General features: G+C 49.2%; 2 protein-coding genes across 3 annotated transcripts; one reads left to right on the forward strand and one right to left on the reverse strand.

The window, feature by feature from the left end:
- Window positions 1-140: 140 nt before the first annotated feature.
- On the reverse strand, window positions 141-7,295 carry Rilpl2 (Rab interacting lysosomal protein like 2). The gene is made up of 4 exons (XM_048343101.1): window positions 6,774-7,295; window positions 2,655-2,806; window positions 847-957; window positions 141-554 (listed from the first exon to the last, which is right to left on the reverse strand). The coding sequence occupies exons 1-4, from the start codon at window positions 7,092-7,094 to the stop codon at window positions 524-526; spliced, it is 615 nt and encodes a 204-aa protein (XP_048199058.1). The 5' UTR covers window positions 7,095-7,295; the 3' UTR covers window positions 141-523.
- Window positions 7,296-10,918: 3,623 nt separating this feature from the next.
- Snrnp35 (small nuclear ribonucleoprotein U11/U12 subunit 35) lies at window positions 10,919-14,352 on the forward strand. 2 transcript variants are annotated; one of them, XM_048343110.1, is made up of 2 exons: window positions 10,919-11,167; window positions 13,487-14,352. In XM_048343110.1, exon 2 carries the CDS (start codon window positions 13,490-13,492, stop codon window positions 14,222-14,224), a length of 735 nt encoding a protein of 244 aa, XP_048199067.1. In that variant the 5' UTR covers window positions 10,919-11,167; window positions 13,487-13,489; the 3' UTR covers window positions 14,225-14,352. The 2 variants fall into 2 exon arrangements, with proteins under 2 accessions (XP_048199067.1, XP_048199066.1); XM_048343109.1 differs by lacking the exon at window positions 10,919-11,167 and adding an exon at window positions 11,195-11,636 and having other exon boundaries at window positions 13,485-14,352.
- The last annotated feature ends 2,273 nt before the right edge of the window (window positions 14,353-16,625 follow it).

Genomic DNA, 16,625 nt, shown 5'->3' on the forward strand with positions numbered 1-16,625 from the left:
TACAGGCATGAGTCATTTGTGCCCAGTTTGGCCTAGAACTCTTGATCATCTCGCGTCTGCCTATAAAGTCCTAGGATTATAGACGTGTACCCAAATACCAGCCACACAGCCTGCCTTAACTCCAGGGGACCACTTTTAGCTCTAAAAGTATAAAAGTCATTTTACTTTAATACAAAATGATAAAAAGAAAGTCAGGTGAATACATAATTGCTAACCACTGGTAGAATTAACCACTGGAAAGTCAGTTGTGCTTCTTGGCACATTGAAGGACAGGATCACCTGTGGCCAGGTCAGTCTGCACACGAGGCCTCTGGGCAGGCAAGGCAAAGGAAGCCCCTCTTGGTTTCCTTGTCCTGTTCTGCAGTGCAGGAGGCAGTGAGCCCAGCGCCTTCCTCCTTGGACTGCTCCTGGGGACACGTGCAAGCCTTATGTGGCTGCATGGAACACAGAGATGGTTCTGGAAGCTGTCTTGGTGATTGTCTTCTCAAGCTGGAGGGCCACTGCATTGCTCATGGCCATTGATTTAGGTCTGCTTCCCTGACCTGAAAGAAAACCTGGGTAGAGGGGACAGAATGTAAGCTGACCTTGTTGTAGGCCAGGGGTCAAGAATCACTTGGTGTTTTTCATGAGACTATTCTAGTTGCTTCCATCTTTGGCTCATTTTATACAACAGTTTTGCAGTCAGCAACATTAAAACCCCTATTTTGTAGACCAGCAAACAGCCCCATTGAGGTAAAGGAACAGGCCCAAGGTCATTACTATGACATCCGGGCCCGCCCTCAGCTCCCCACCCCAAGGCCTCCCTTACCCAGTGTTAAGTAGGAGCTGGGCAACGAGGTGACTTACAGCTTCTTCATGATTGTCTTCTCCTTGGCACCACTGACACCACTGGGCCTGCTAACCAAATCATCTTTTTCTCTTCTTTCTCCTGGAGTTTCTCTTGGTGGGAGCAGGCCGCTGGTGAAGGAGAAACAAATGTGCTTTTGTGCTAGTGATACTAGACCTTGAACTCAGAGTCTAGGCACTGTTCCTTAGCTTTTTTTTTTTTTTTTGCTAGTCCTGGGGTTTGAACTCAGGGCCTGAGCACTATCCCTGGCTTCTTTTTGCTCAAGGCTAGCAATCTACCCACTTGAGTCACAGTGCCTCTTCTGGCTTTTTCTGTATATGTGGTGCTGAGGAATCGAACCCAGGGCTTCATGCATGCTGATTCAAAGCACTCTACCGCTAAGCCACATTCCCAGCCCCTCCCTTAGCTTTTATGCTCAAGGCTAGTGCTCTACCACTGGAACCACAGCTTTGCTTTTGACTTTGTGTTAATAAGAACCAAACTCTTGTGACTGGGAATATGGCCTAGTGGTAAAGTACTCGCGTCGTATACATGAAGCCCTGGGTTTGATTCCTCAGCACCACATATATAGAATAGGCCACAAGTGGAGCTGTGACTCAAGTGGCAGAGTGCTAGCCTTGAGCAAAAAGAAGCCAGGGACAGTGCTCAGCCCCTGAGTTCAAGCCACAGGACTGGCAAAAAAAAAACCCAAGAATTAAACTCTTCTACCCAGGCTGCCTTTTGAACCACAATCCTAAGGATCTCAGTCTCCTAAATAGCTAGGATTACAGGCCTGAGTAAGTGGCAACTGGCTGACAGAGTCTTGCTGGCCTGGAACCTTGGTCCTTCAGTAGAGCAGGACCCCAGCCAACTGATTGGAAACTACCACATCACCTCCCTTTAACCACAGGTTTCTGTGCTCGCATTATCAGTCTGGGTTTGGACCTGCAAAAAAAAAAACCAAACCATCTTGACTGTGCCGTCTTCACCAGAAGCTGAGCAGAATCCCGCTTCTGCTTGCCTGGGCCTCATACAGGGGCCTCTCTCCTGTTCTCTGGCAAGTCAAAGCTGGAAATACAGGGTGTTGCTTTGCTCATGAATAAGCTGTGCCTGACTACTTATTAAGTGGGATGAAGGTAGACCTTCCTGTTAATAGGGGCTCCAGCCTCAGCAGGAGGATGAGAAGTTCCCCTCCACTGTAGGCTGCCCTCCTCCCTCCTCTCCTCCCTTCATCCCTCTCTCCTTTCCTACCTCCCCCCTTCTCTCCCTTACTGAGGTTTACACCAACAGCCTTGTGCTTGCTAGACAGTATTCGATCACTTGAGCCAAGCCTTCAGCCTTTATTGAATTAATTATGCTGTGGATAGGGTTTGAGTTTTTGCCCAGAGCCAGCTTTGGACCCCCATCTTCTACCTACATCTCCTGAATAACTAGGATTATGAAGTGTACCATTGTACCTCAGCTCCTTTATTATTTGTGCTAGTACTGTGTGCTTACTCATGGCTGGCATGCTGTACTTGAGTCCCACCTCTCATCTAGCTCTTGCTGGTTAACTGGAGATGGGGTCTTCAGTGCTTTCCTATTCAGTCAGGCTTCAAACTGTGATCCTCTTATCTAAGTCTCTGAGTAGCTAGGATTACTATGCCTCGTTTACTGATTGAGATGGGGTATTGTTAAATTTTGCCCACGCTGACTTCAAACCATGATCCTCCTGATTGCTACTTCCTGAGTAGTTGGGACTACAGCCCTGTGCCGGCACTCTGGTTGCACATGGTAGGCAGTAAACTGGATGAGAGGGCACAAGCTCAATGCGCAGCCCTGGGCCCACCTCCTGTAGCACTGCAGTTCTTCTTGCAGCAGCAGCAGCTGCGACTTGAGCTGGTTACGCTCCTGCAGCACGTCCCTCAACTCCTGCAGGGTGAAGCGAGGCCGGTTGGGATCTGTCAAGTCCACCACCAATTTGTCTGGTCCCAGGTTCACCTGGAAGAAAAGATGTCATGTCCAGTCCTCCCCCCTCCCCCCAATGCTGGACAGTCCTTCTAAGAAAACAATGTTTGGTTTTGTGGCTCCCAGGACCTCTCTGAGCTGAAGTGATGGTGTGTTGGAAGTATCTAGTGGCTGGCCAAGAAGCAAAGTGCCAAGTATGATGGTTCACACCTGTAATTTCAGCTACTCAGGAAGTGGAAGCAGGAAGATCACAAGTTCAAGGCCAGCACACGTAATGTTAGTCAGATCCTGTCTTGAAAACAAAAGGGCTGATGGTATTGCCAGGGAAGTGACAGAATGTTTACAAAAGGTACTGAACTCAGTACTGGTGGTTCACCCTTGTAATCCTAGCTACTCAGGAGGCTGAGATCTGAGGCTCACAGTTCAAAAGCAGCCTGGGCAGGAAAGCCCCTGAAACTTTCATCTCCAATTAACCACCAGAAAACTGGAAGAGGTGCTGTGGCTCAAAGTGATAGAGGGCTAGCCTTGAGCAAAAAAGCTCAGGGACAATGCCCAGGCTCTAAGTTCAAGCCCCACAAATGACAAAAACAAACAAAAAAAGGGCTGGGATGTAGCTCAGTGGCAAAGTGCTTGCCTAGCAAGTGCAATGTCCTAGGTTCCATCCCCAGTACCAAAAAAGAAAAGACAAAAAAAAAAAAGGTACATGGGGCTGGGGATATGGCCTAGTGGCAAGATAGCTTGCCTCCCATACATGAAGCCCTAGGTTTGATTCCCCAGCACCACGTATACGGAAAATGGCCAGAAGGGGCGCTGTGGCTCAGGTGGCAGAGTGCTAAGCCTTGAGCGGGAAGAAGCCAGGAACAGTGCTCAGTCCCTGAGTGCAAGGCCCAGGATTGGCCAAAAAAAAGGTACTAACTTCAAAACTCCAGCACAGCAAAATACAAATGTAAATATAAACTAATAAACAAAATAAAACCAATTCTCTAAAAAAAGACCCAGAATCCTTGGAAACTAAGGCAGAAACACTAGTGTTTCTCTTAGTTCATACATTTTTTTCTGCATTCCCATTTTATTTTTTTGGTGATACTGGGGTTTGAACTCAGGATCTCACTCTTGCTAGGCAGATACTCTACCACTTGAGCCATCCCTCCAGTCCAACATTTTGCTTGTTTGTTAGAGACAGAGTCTCATAGACTTTTCTTCCCTGGCTGACTTTGAACCATGATCCTATAGGTGTCAGCATCCAAAGTAAGGTCTTTTGACCTTTCTGCCCAGGCTGGCCTGTAGCCAGGATCTTCCCAATCTCATCCTCCTATGTCACTGGCATGACAGCCATGAGCCACCATGCCAACTTACGGCTGTGGTCAGGAGGAAATGTGCCATCTCACCTGCCTGATGCCCCTGTCCGTTCTGCCTGCTCCACACAGGAAATCAGCAAGGCCATACTCAGCGCACGGTTCTCCTATCACAATGGACCTCCCTATCATATTGAAAATAACCCAAATGGGGCAGTGCTGTGAGGGTGAGACAGTGAACTCCTGCATCTCCAAACCACACACAGCCCCTTACAAATCAGCTGTCACGGTGACTCAGGAGGAAGTGAAGTAAAAGAGACCAGAGACGGGGAGGGAGGGGGTATGAGGGGTTGGGGGGGGGGAGGCGAGAACGTTCCACTGCAGAGCCCCTGCTTAAGAGGCCTCTGACAACTCAACAAGAACAAAAAATTCTTTTGTAAGCTTGTAACCCTAGCTACTTAGGAGGTTGAGCTCTGAGGATCGCAGCTGAAAGCCAGCCCAGGCAGGAAAGTCTGTGAGATTTTTTTTTTTTTTTGGTCAGTAATGAGGCTTGAACTTGGCTTAGGTGCTAGCCCTGAGCTCCTTCTGATGGTTAATTGGAGATAAGTGTCTCATGGAGCAAGGCACTGGTGACTCACACCTATAATCTAGCTACTTAGGTTGAGACCTGAGGATCATGGTTCGAAGCCTGGGCAGGAAGCTCTGTGAGACTCTTATCTCCAACAAATTACTCAAAAAAAAAAACACAAAAAAACTGGAAATGGCACTGTGGCTCAAATGGTAGAGTGCTAGCCTTGAGCAAAAGCAGCTCAGAGACAGCACTCAAGCTTAGAGTTCAAGCTCCAGGCCCTGCAAAAACAAAAACATGGATTTTCCTGCTGGACTAGCTTTGAACTGTGATCCTCAGATCTCAGCCTCCTCAGTAGTTAAGATTACAGGTGTGAGCCACCAGTGCTGGGCTCTGTGAGACTCCTATCTCCAATTAACCAGTTTGATTCCTCAGCACTGCAAATATAGAAAAGGTCAGAAGTGGGGCTGGGGATATAGCCTAGTGGCAAGAGTGCCTGCCTCGGATACACAAGGCCCTAGGTTCGATTCCCCAGCACCACATATACAGAAAACGGCCAGAAGCGGTGCTGTGGCTCAAGTGGCAGAGTGCTAGCCTTGAGCAGGAAGAAGCCAGGGACAGTGCTCAGGCCCTGAGTCCAAGGCCCAGGACTGGCCAAAAAAAAAAAAAAAAAAAAAAAAAAAAGAAAAGGTCAGAAGTGTCACAGTGGTTCAAAGTGGTAGAGCACTATCCTTGAGTGAAAAAGAGCTCAGAGACAGCACCCAGACCCTGAGTCCACTCTCCAGGACCAGTGCAAATACTAAAGGATTGACTCCTGACTCATTCCCAAGGTCAAGCATTGATCATATGCCTGTCCAAGGCAGTTCTAATCCAGGCTGGGACAAGAACATCACCTTTGGTTCCCCAGGAACAATAGCCTCTCACCCCACATGGAGCATTCTTTCCACTGTGAGTGTGGTCAAAGACATCACTCTGGGATCATGACCCATTTTTTTTTTGGCCAGTTGGAGCTTGAACTCAGGGCTTGAGCACTGTTTCCGGCTTCTTTTGGCCCAAGACCAGCACTCTGCCACTTGAGCCACAGCTCCACTTCTGGCCTTTTATATATATGCGGTGCTGAGGAATAGAACCCAGGGCTTCATGTATGTGAGGCAAGTACTCTTGCCACTAGGCCATATTCCTAGCTCCCCACTTTCTGTTTTCTATTTCCTTGTTAAGCCCACCCCAAAACCCTGTCAGAAGCACAACCTCCAAATCCACTAGAAGGTCTTGCTATTCCTCAATAAACAGTCCTGGCCTGTTGAGGATCCAGTCTGGCCTATCCCTTTTCCATTCTCCATTTTCCCAACACATACACTCCTAAGAAAAAAACAGGAAGCAAATTTACCTGTGTATTTTACAAGAAAAAGGCTTTGTTTCATCAATTCTGGATAGTGATATAAAATGTTTTGTAGGACTGGGAATATGGCCTAGTGGTAAAGTGCTCGCCTCGTATACATGAAGCCCTGGGTTCGATTCCTCAGCACAACATATATAGAAAAAGCCGGAAGTGGCACTGTGACTCAAGTGGTAGAGTGCTAGCTTTGGAGCAAAAAAATAATCCAGGGGGCTGGGAATATGGCCTAGTGGCAAGAGCGCTTGCCTCTTATACATGAAGCCCTGGGTGGATTCCCCAGCACCACATATTTAGAAAATGGCCAGAAGTGGCACTGTGGCTCAACTGGCAGAGTGCTAGCCTTGAGCAAAAAGAAGCCAGGGACAGTGCTCAGGCCCTGAGTTTAAGGCCCAGGACTGTCTCCCCACCCCCACCCCAAATAAAAAAGCTTTGTAAAACATGTATAACACAGTAAGATATGCTTGAGGTTTTTTTTTTTTTTTTAATATGCTTGAGTTTGTAGCTTGATTTGTTTTTGCCGGTTGGGGCTTGAACTCGGGGCCTGGGCCCTGTCTTCGACCTTTTTACTGAAGGCTAGTACTCTACAGCTGGAGCCACAGTACACAGGGAGGCCTATGCACTTAATGAGTGCTCACTGTCGCCATGCTCGCCATGGAAGCACTGCATGCTGGCCAGTGCACCGCCCCCTTTCCGATGGGCGCCCTCCCTGGCGTCAGTCCTGGTTCCCCGGGCCGCACTCACCTCCCCGCCGGCGGGAGGGCCCCGGCTACGCAGCCCCTCCACCTCCCGCCTCAGGCTGTCCCTCTCCATCCGCAGCGCCTCGGCCGCCAGGCTGCCCTCCGTCACCAACGCCTCCAGCATCTCCAGCACGCGAACGATCTTGAACTGCAGCTGGGCCACCCGCGGGTCGCCGCCCAGGGCCATCAGCTCGCGGCCCACCACGTAGGAGATGTCATACACGTCCTCGGCGGTCAGCTGGAAGGGGCTCTTGCCCAGGGCCCCCTCGGGGCCAGCCTCGTCCTCCTCGTCGTCCTCTTCCTCTCGGAGAGAGGGCTCCTCCATGAGCCTCCCCAAGTGTAACTTCCCTCAGGCGCAGAAAAGTTGCCTCTGCGCCCTGGGCGCGGCCGAGGGGGCAGCGTCTCGGCGGAGAGCCAGGCCGGACAGCGGTCCCCGGGATGTGGTGGGGGACAGGGAAGGACAGCCGGTGGGGAGGGCACGCGAGAAGGGGCCCCCGGGGCGATGGGGGCAACCGGGGACTGGCAGCCGGGCAGAGCCGGGGGCGGGGCCGGCTGGAGCCCCGCCCCTGGCGGCGGTCTCCGGAGACCGCGTTTCCATGGAGAGGGGGGCGGGGTTTCCACGGTGCGGCTCTCTAGGGGAAACCGCGCGCTCGCACTTCCTCCCCACTCGGGCTTTCCGGGCCTCCGCTTGCGTGTGCGCGGGGGACGGGGGGGGGGGGAGGCCCAGGCGCGCGGGACGGGCCCTGCTGAGATACCCCCAACAGCTGTTGCCCGCGCCTGGGGCTCACGCCTGTCACCCCAGCCACTCGGGAGGCTGAGATCTCAGGATCGCGGTTCCAAACCCGACCTGGCGCGGAAGCCAATAAACTACCACCAAGAGAAGGAAGTGAGGCTCTGGCTCTTGTGGTAGAACACCAGCCTAGGACGAAAAAAGTCCAAGGACAGCGCCTATCCCCTGGTTCAAGCCACACTACCGGCATTTTAAAAAAGGCAAAAGAAAAATTCATCCGCTGGGTGCTCATGGCTCACCTCTCTAATCCTAGCTGCCCAGGAGGCTCAAATCTCAGGTTGGAGGCCAGCCCAGGCAGAAAAGGCCCAGAGCAACTTTTATCTCCATTTAACCACTCAAAAATCGGAAGTGAGTTGTGGCTCCAAGGTGTAGCCTTGAGCAAAAGAGCTCAGGGATAGTACCCAGGCCCTGAGTTCAAGGCCCACAACCGAAAAAAAATCTCATCTTTATATAATTACTTCTGATCAAAAACAAGGTAAGACAAGTTGGCATAGAAACATACACAAGAGGGCTGGGAACGTGGCTTAGTGGTAGAGTGCTGGCCTAGCACGCATGAATCCCTGGGTTTGATTCCTCAGCACCACATAAACAGAAAAAGCCAGAAGTGGTGCTGTGGCTCAAGTGGTAGTGTGCTAGTCTTGAGCAAAAAGAAGCCAGAGACAGTGCTTAGGCCCGGAGTGCGAACCCCAGGCCTGGCAAAAAAAGAAATACACACAAGTTGGGAATGGTGATGTACAAGAAAAAAAGGCAGGAAGATTGTTAAATTCTAGGCCAGCCTGGGATACACAAGACACTATCCCAAAGACAAAAAATGAAAAAAAGCAAAAAACGTATAAAATATATTTACCACAAATCTCTAAAATAAAATCCCAGGGCTGGGAATGTGGTTTAGTGGTATAGTCCTTACCTAGCATGCTTGAAGGCCTAGGTTTGATTCCTCAATACTTAAAAAGCTCCAAGTGGCACTGTGTGGCTCAAGTGTAGAGTGCTATCCTTTAGCAAAAGAATCTCAAGGACAGTGCCCAGATCCTGAGTCCAAGCCCCAGGGCTGGCAAAAAAAATAAAATAAAAATCCAATGACAGATCATTTCTCTTAATGTCAAAAAATAATTTCAAAAAGACTAAGATATGTGAGAATAAAGCAAAGTGGAAACCAAAGTAGGTGGGTGGGTGGAGACCTAAAATAGAAGTGTAGATATTTGGGGGCTCTGGCATAGCGGAAAGTTCCACTTGGTGCTGTGGAGCACAGGAAGGGTGGGTGTTATGCTCCCCTAACCATCAGGCTAAGAAGGTGGATGTGTGGATTTTCCTACCATTCTTTACACTATTTTCAGGTCATGTTACCCTTCACACATGGAAAAACAAAGGATTATGGTTTCCCAGTATTGTGTGAAAGTTGCTATCCTAGCCGGGTGCTGGTGGTTCAAGCCTGTAATCCTAGCTACTCAGGAGGCTGAAATCTGATAATTGCATTTGGAAGCCAGCCTGGGCAGAAAAGTCCCCAGACTCTTGCCTCCAATTAACTACTCAAAGAACTAGAAGTGGCTCTGTGGCTCAAAGTGGTAGAGTGCTAGACTTAAGTAAAGAAGAGCTTAGAGACAGCACCCAGTCCCTGAGTTCAAGCCCCACCACTGATTACAAAAAAAAAAAAAAAGAAGTTGCTAATTTTAGGATTTCATCTTTAGAAGTTAATTTTTTTTTCCAGTTGTGGGGCTTGAACTCTGGGCCTGGGCACTGTCCCTGAGCTCTTCAGCCCAAGGCCTGTGCTCTACCACTTGAGCCACCGCACCACTTCCAGTTTTCTGGTGATTAATTGGACTTGCCTGCTCGGGCTGACTTTAAACTGCAATCCTCAGATCCCACCCTCCTGAGTAGCTGGGATTACAGGTGTGAGCCACCAGTGCCCAGCAGAAGTTAAATTCTTAAGGAAAAGAATGAGGTTACAGGAACCCTTGTTTGTATGAGTGAAAATTTAAACAATAAAAACAAATCTTCCAAGGTAGGTCAATTGAGGGCCCTGGTTGGGACAAGTAGAGGTAATTGGAGGTGGCTAAACCTCCCCACCCTCTTCTCCCCACTGTGGGGAGGAGTCACCACTGGAATAGCCACCCTCTCTAGCCTTCTGAGCTGTGGAGAAAATGTATGGAGGGTGGGCCTGGAGATCAACCATGGGGTTGAGATTCCATTGGTGTGAAACTCTTACACATTGCCTTCCCAGAGGCCAGTCAGACCTCACACTTAGTTTGTATAATGTATTTTTGTGTGTGCACCTACACTAGGGCTTGAATTCAGGGTCAGGGTGCTTCTTTCAAAGGGGATGCTCTCTAGTTGAACCACAGCTCCACCTTTTTGGTGCTTAATTGGAGATAAGAGTCTAATGGACTTACCTGCCTGGGCTGGCTTCAAAGCTGGAACCTCAGATCTCAGCTTCCTGAGTAGCTGGGATTAGAGGGGTGAGACACCAGCACCAGGGCTTCCTAGGGTTTTAATCTGGCTGCTTTTCTTTCTTTCTTTTTAAGTTTAAGTAAAGATTTGTTTTAACAAAACAGTTAAAGGAGGGAGAAATGGAGAATCAAATTTTTTCCTGCTCCCCATGCAGGAATGGAGAGTTAAAGACCCAAACTTCAAATATATTTTATTTTAATTGACACACAAGAATTTACATATTTGGCTGGGCGCCAGTGGCTCACACCTGCAAGTCTACCTATTCAGGAGTCTGAGATCTGAGGAACACGGTTCGAAACCAGCCTGGGGAAATAAGTGCATAGCTGTGGATTAGGCGGTAGAGCCTTGGGCACAAAGTGGCTCAGGGGCAGCGCCCGGACCCCGAGTTCAAACCCCAGGACCTGCAACAACAACAACAACAACAAAGGCTCCTAGGGCTGGGAATATGGCTTGGGGTAAGAGTGCTTGCCTCGTATACATGAAGCCCTGGGTTCGATTCCCCAGCACCACATATATAGAAAACGGCCAGAAGTGGCTCTGTGGCTCAAGTGGCAGAGTGCTAGCCTTGAGCAAAAGGAAGCCAGGGACAGCACTCAGGCCCTGAGTCCAAGGCCTAGGACTGGCAAAAAAAAAAAAAAAAAAGCTCCTAATGGTAGAGGTCTTCCAATATACTTGAAAAACAATCACTTGGAAATTCACAAAACATTCAAATTTGCAGGGAGTTTTGAGTTCATCAGTTCGCCACCAAATGTCATTTTAGCAAGCGCCTGCAATCTCCCCAAATTCGAATTAAAAGTACTCTTCTGCTTGTCTGAAAGGTGAATTTACGGAGTCTAACCTTCGAGCGAACGAGCATGACCAGTTCTAAATAAGGCCACCACCACCAGATTCTCACAGGCTAAACTCGCAGAAAGAGAACTGCAGATTCGACAGTTTCCAATTCATTCGTTTACCAGCCCTTAAAACAAAGTTCTCCCTCTGAAAAATAGACTAATTAGTAACTCTTGTTGTTTGTGTACTTGTTGCGGCTGATAAGATTTCCTAAAAACAAAAAGTAAACCAGCGTCTGTGGCGAATCTGCTGTTGCCAACATAGCATTCAGCTGAGGCCGGCGTGAGGACGCTTCCGTCCTGTCCCGGGGAAAGGGAAAGCCATTAGCCGAGGTGAGTAGAAGCGACGCGGGGGGAGCCGCCGCCGTGCCTGCCGCTATGTTGAGGGCTGCCGATTGGTGGGAAGACTCTGAGTTGTGTGGCGGGGACCATGGACGTGCGATGGGTCGGACCAGGGAGGCGGGTGGCCGAAGGAGCCAGCCTCTGAAGGCCGGAACCAAGGCTATGGCCGAGACTGGACCGGGTGGGGCTACGACCGCGGCTACACCGCCCGGATTTCCGCCTTCGCATTCGCGGAGCCAAGGCGCACGCGCAGTTCCGCACCTTGAGGGACGGGGCTTCCGCCTTTCCCACATGGATGAAAAGGCACGAGTCAGGTTTCAAAGCACAAATACAAACAGAACCTTATTTGTGCAATAACTTATAAATTGGGGATTGGGAATGCAGCATCCACCATAGATGCATAGACACTGCCTGATCACCACAGAACCACAGCGGAGTGTCATTTATCTACTTTTTACAGGTAAGAATCACGAAGCTTGAAATTTAAAAAGTTTAAGTGTTGGGGCTGGGGATATAGCCTAGCGGCAAGAGTGCTTGCCTCGTATACATGAGGCCCTGGGTTCAATTCCCCAGCACCACATATACAGAAAAAAATGGCCAGAAGTGGCGCTGTGGCTCAAGTGGCAGAGTGCTAGCCTTGAGCAAGAAGAAGCCAGGGACAGTGCTCAGGCCCTGAGTCCAAGACCCAGGACTGGCCAAAAAAAAAAAAAAAAAAAAGTTTAAGTGTTGCACAAAACAGGAGTAGGTATATCCTACCCAGTCCCTTTTCTGCTTTTTTGTCTTTGCTGGTTAACTGTCCTAACCTTGTCCTTGTCATACTTTTTTTTTTTTTTTTTTTTGGTTGGTCGTGGGGCTTGAATTCACAGCCTGGGCACCATTCCTGAGCTCTTTTGCTCAAGGTTGGCACTCTTCCACTTTGAGCCACAGCTCTACTTTTTAGTGGTTAATTGGAGATCCAGAGGCTTATGGACTTTTCTGCTCTGGATGGCTCTGAGCCATGATTCTCGTATCTCAGCCTCCTGTGTAGTTAGGATTACCGAAGTGTGCCAATAATCCCAACAGTCATCCTTTTATCTCTTATGAGATAAAAGTCTGTGAGCTGAATGTAAAACCCTAAAGATATTATTGTAGGAGAAATCTCATTACACTGTAGCATCGGAGAAAATGAACCTAGGGAGATTAATGAGAAAAGGCAAAAGCATGCAGAGAACAAAACTTGTGCTATAGTCCTTTGTAATACTTAGATTTATTTTATTTTACTTCAATACTAAAGTTAGGACTCAGTCTCGCTTGAACTATAAACTTCTGCTGAGCTTTTTATGTGTGTGTGCCCTGGTATTGTTGGGGTCTAGAACTCTTACTTGGTGTCTCTCTCTCTCTCTCTCTCTCTCTCTCTCTCTCTCTCTCTCTCTCTCCCCCCCCCCTCTTTCCCTCTCCCCCCCTTTTTTTGTTTGGTTTTGTTGCCAGTTCTGGGGCTTGAACTCAGGGCCTGAGCACTGTCCCTGACTTCTTTTTGCTCAAGGCTAGCACTCTGCCACTTGAGCCACAGCGCCACTTCTGGCTTTTTCTATGTATGTGGTGCTGAGGAATCAAACCCAGGGCTTCACGTGTACGAGGTAAGCACTTTACCACTAGGTCATATTCCCAGCCCCATTCCCCCCGCCCCCTTTTTTTTTTCTCCCAAAGCTGACACTTTTCTCCTTGAGCTATACATCTGCTTTTAGCTTTGTGTTGGTTATACAAGTCTCATGGACTTTCCTGCCTGGGCTGGCTTCAACCTAGATCCTCAGCTGTCAGCCTCCTGAGTAGCTAGATTTATAGATAGTGAGGTACAGCATCTAGTGGATAAAGAAGTGTTTATATTATTTTTATGTTTCTAGTAAGTGCTAAGGCTTGAATACAGAGTCCCATGTGTAACTTGGCAAGGGGTTTACCACTGAGCTACACTCTCAGATCCCTGTGACAGTACAAAGCTCTGAAAGGTGTGCTGGAGTTGGAGCCATACTACCTCCACCTCTTACTACCTGGGAGACTTGTGCCAGTGATACCTACCACTTCCCTTCGCTTTGGGAGGAGCTAATGAGCTGAGTGGGTGACACATGCCTGTAATCCTAGCACTCTGGAGTTTGAGGCAGGAGGATTGCAGTTTGAGGCCAACCTGAACTATATAGAAAATTCCAGGCCAGCCTGGGGCTACATAGCAAGACTATCATCTTCTCCCTAAAAGAAAAAGTAGAGAACTTACTGGGATGGGGGTGAGGGTGCTTGCTTGCAGCAGAGTGGTGTCCCTGATTCCTGTCACATTTCTAGAACATGAATGACTGGATGCCCATCGCCAAGGAGTATGACCCACTTAAAGCTGGCAGCATCGATGGCACAGATGAAGACCCACATGACCGCGCTGTGTGGCGGGCTATGTTGGCCCGGTATGTCCCCAACAAAGGTGTCACTGGGGACCCACTCCTCACCCTGTTTGTGGCTAGACTAAATTTGCAGACCAAAGAGGACAAGTTAAAAGAAGTTTTCTCTCGCTATGGTGACATCCGGCGGCTGCGGCTGGTGAGGGACTTGGTGACTGGCTTCTCCAAGGGCTACGCCTTCATCGAATACAAGGAGGAGCGGGCGCTACTGAAGGCCTACCGTGACGCCGATGGCCTGGTGATCGACCAGCATGAGATATTTGTGGACTACGAGTTGGAGCGGACTCTCCGAGGCTGGATCCCACGGCGGCTGGGTGGTGGGCTGGGTGGGAAAAAGGAATCTGGGCAGCTGAGATTTGGGGGCCGGGATCGGCCTTTCCGAAAGCCTATCAACTTGCCGGTTGTTAAGAATGACCTTTACCGGGAGGGAAAGAGGGAGAGGAGGGAGCGATCCCGGTCCAGGGAAAGACACTGGGACTACAGGACACGGGATCGAGACCACGACAGGGGCCGAGAAAAGAGGTGGCAAGAAAGAGAGACAGCCAGGGTGTGGCCTGAAAATGACTGGGACAGGGACCAGCGAGAGGATAGGGGCAAGGGGAGAGACAAGAAGGACAGAAGCAAGTAGAGGACCGGTGGGGCTGCAGAAGGATGCTACAGGGGAATTGTCCATGTGCTGTGTCCCCATTTGTTCAATAAAACAAGGCTAGTTTGGGAGGTGGGCTTGCCTGTCTGTCACCCAGCTCCAAGCAGGTATTATAGGTGGTGGTCTCCACAGTCCAAAGTATGTGGTTTTGGTTTTGGTTTCTGCAGTGCTGGGGATTTAACCCAAGGCTGTGTACATGTTAGGCAAAAGCTCTGCCACTGAGCCACATCCCCACCAGGACATGTTACTTTGTGGTTACTGCAGCTATACATAGGTCTCTGGGAGCTGCTTTGCTCGTCCATGTTTGTTTCATTTGGCAGGAGAGAATTGGTCTTGATTTTGTCCCCTCTACTTGAAATGCATGCCAACCAGGTGATATTCTGAAGCCCTCACCCCTGGGTGGGGACCTTTCTGTGGCTAGAATGAGCTGTATCTCTTCCTTCAACCCCATAGCCCCAGGGCTTGCTGAACTGGAATGGGATAGAAAAGGATCTAAGCAGGGCATTGGTAGCTCATGCCTGTAAGCCTATCTACTCAGGAGGCCTGAGATCTGAGGATCGTGGTTCAGACCAGCTTGGGCAGGAAAGTTCCAGACTCAGCTCCAGAAACTACCAGAAAACCAGAAGTGGTACTGTGGTTCAAAGTGGTAGCCTTGAGCAAAAAAGCACAGGGACAGCACCCAGGGCCCTGAGTTCAAGCCCCACACAGATAGATAATTAAAAAAATTTAAGTGCATCCAAAAACAATGTCCAAAGTACCAGACGCCAGCCTGAACATCTAGGTCAGCAGCCTCCTCTCCAACAAATGCAATCGCACTCATGTGCAAAATGCTGCTGACTGTCTCTTCCTTTGTTGCTGGCATTTAAGATGAAAAAGCAGCATTGTGGGTCTGTAATCTATGGCTGACTTCCAGCCCTCTGAAAAGATAAATCGCAGAGAAGTGGGAGTGAGATGAGAACAGGAGGGGTCAAAATCACAGACAGGGCTGCAGCTTGTCCCCAGGGCATTTGTTCCTCCCTGAACTATCTGCCGTCTGGTCATTTCCATGAATTTGAGTCAGGTTTGGGACCACTTCCAGGATGTTTGTTTCATATTTCTGGCACACTAGGCAAGCATTTTTGCTACCACTTGGTGTGCTACATTTTGCACTGGAATATCAGTCACCACCTGGGAATAGTGGGTGGCTCAATCCTGTAATCCCAGCTACTGAATAGTATCGATTAGGAGGACCTCAGGTTCAAGGCCAGTTTGGGCAGAAAGTTAGCAGGACTCCATCTCAACAAAACTGAGGGGGGCGGGGGTGATCTCATCCCAACTATGTAGAAGGCTTAGGTTGAATGGCCACCTATTAAAGTCTGAGGCTGGCCCTGGGCAAAAATGACAAGGCCTTATAATACATTAGACCTGGGCTTCTCGGCCTTGGCACAAGTGAGCAAGTTGGGTAACTCTTGATGGAGCTCTGGCATTATAAGTTTAGCAGCATTCATGATATTTACCCAAGTGGCCTACCTACTGTTCCAAAATATCTCTCTCCAGTTATTGTCATACGTCCTTCTGGAAAGAATACCCTCTCTGTTGAGAACCATTGTCAGTCACTAATGTGGAGTCACCTCCAGCATGCCTGTGTGTGTGTATACATACTGTATGTATATGTTGTACTATTGCATTCATGGTGGACTCGTGCGCATCTGCTTGTGTAACATAAGCACACCATAAACTTTCAGGGAGGGTACTCAAGAAACTAGCAACACTGGCTAGCTGTTGGGAGGACAGGTAAAGGGGGCCAGGAGCTGCAGTGTGGCTCAGTGCAGACTGCTTGCCTACAATATGTGCAGTCTTGAAACCAAGCACCAGGGCTGGTGGGGTTTTCCTTAGTGGACATGCATCATCTGTACTTTTTTTTTCTTCAGTATTGGTATTTGAACTCTGGGCCTAGGCAAGCAGTACCACTGAGTCATACCTCCAGCCCTTTTTGCTGTGCTGGTCCTGTGGCTTGAACTCAGGGCCTGGGTGCTATCCTTGTGCTTTTTGGCTCAAGACAAGGACTGTTAACGCTTGAGCCACACCTCCACTTCTGGCCTCTTGCTGGTTAGAGATAAGACTTTCCTGCCTGGGTTGGCTTCTAAGCACAATCTTCAGATCTAATCCTCCTGAGTAGCTAGAATTGCAGGCATATGAGCCATTAGTGCCTGGCTGCTCTGGCTCCTTTTTTGATAGTGCCTCACTTCCAGCTACTATTTTAGGCTTCCTGTCCCGGCAAGGATGACAGGTGGATGCCACTGTGCCAACTATGGACTGAGAAGGTGTTTCCAAACTTTTGTCAGGTTGGCCTTGAACTTGGACCCTTTCAATTTCAGCTTCCCTAGCAGCTAGAGTCCTAGCC

Source organism: Perognathus longimembris, chromosome 3 (assembly GCF_023159225.1).
Source record: "Perognathus longimembris pacificus isolate PPM17 chromosome 3, ASM2315922v1, whole genome shotgun sequence".
In the NCBI taxonomy this organism is placed as follows: domain Eukaryota; kingdom Metazoa; phylum Chordata; class Mammalia; order Rodentia; family Heteromyidae; genus Perognathus; species Perognathus longimembris.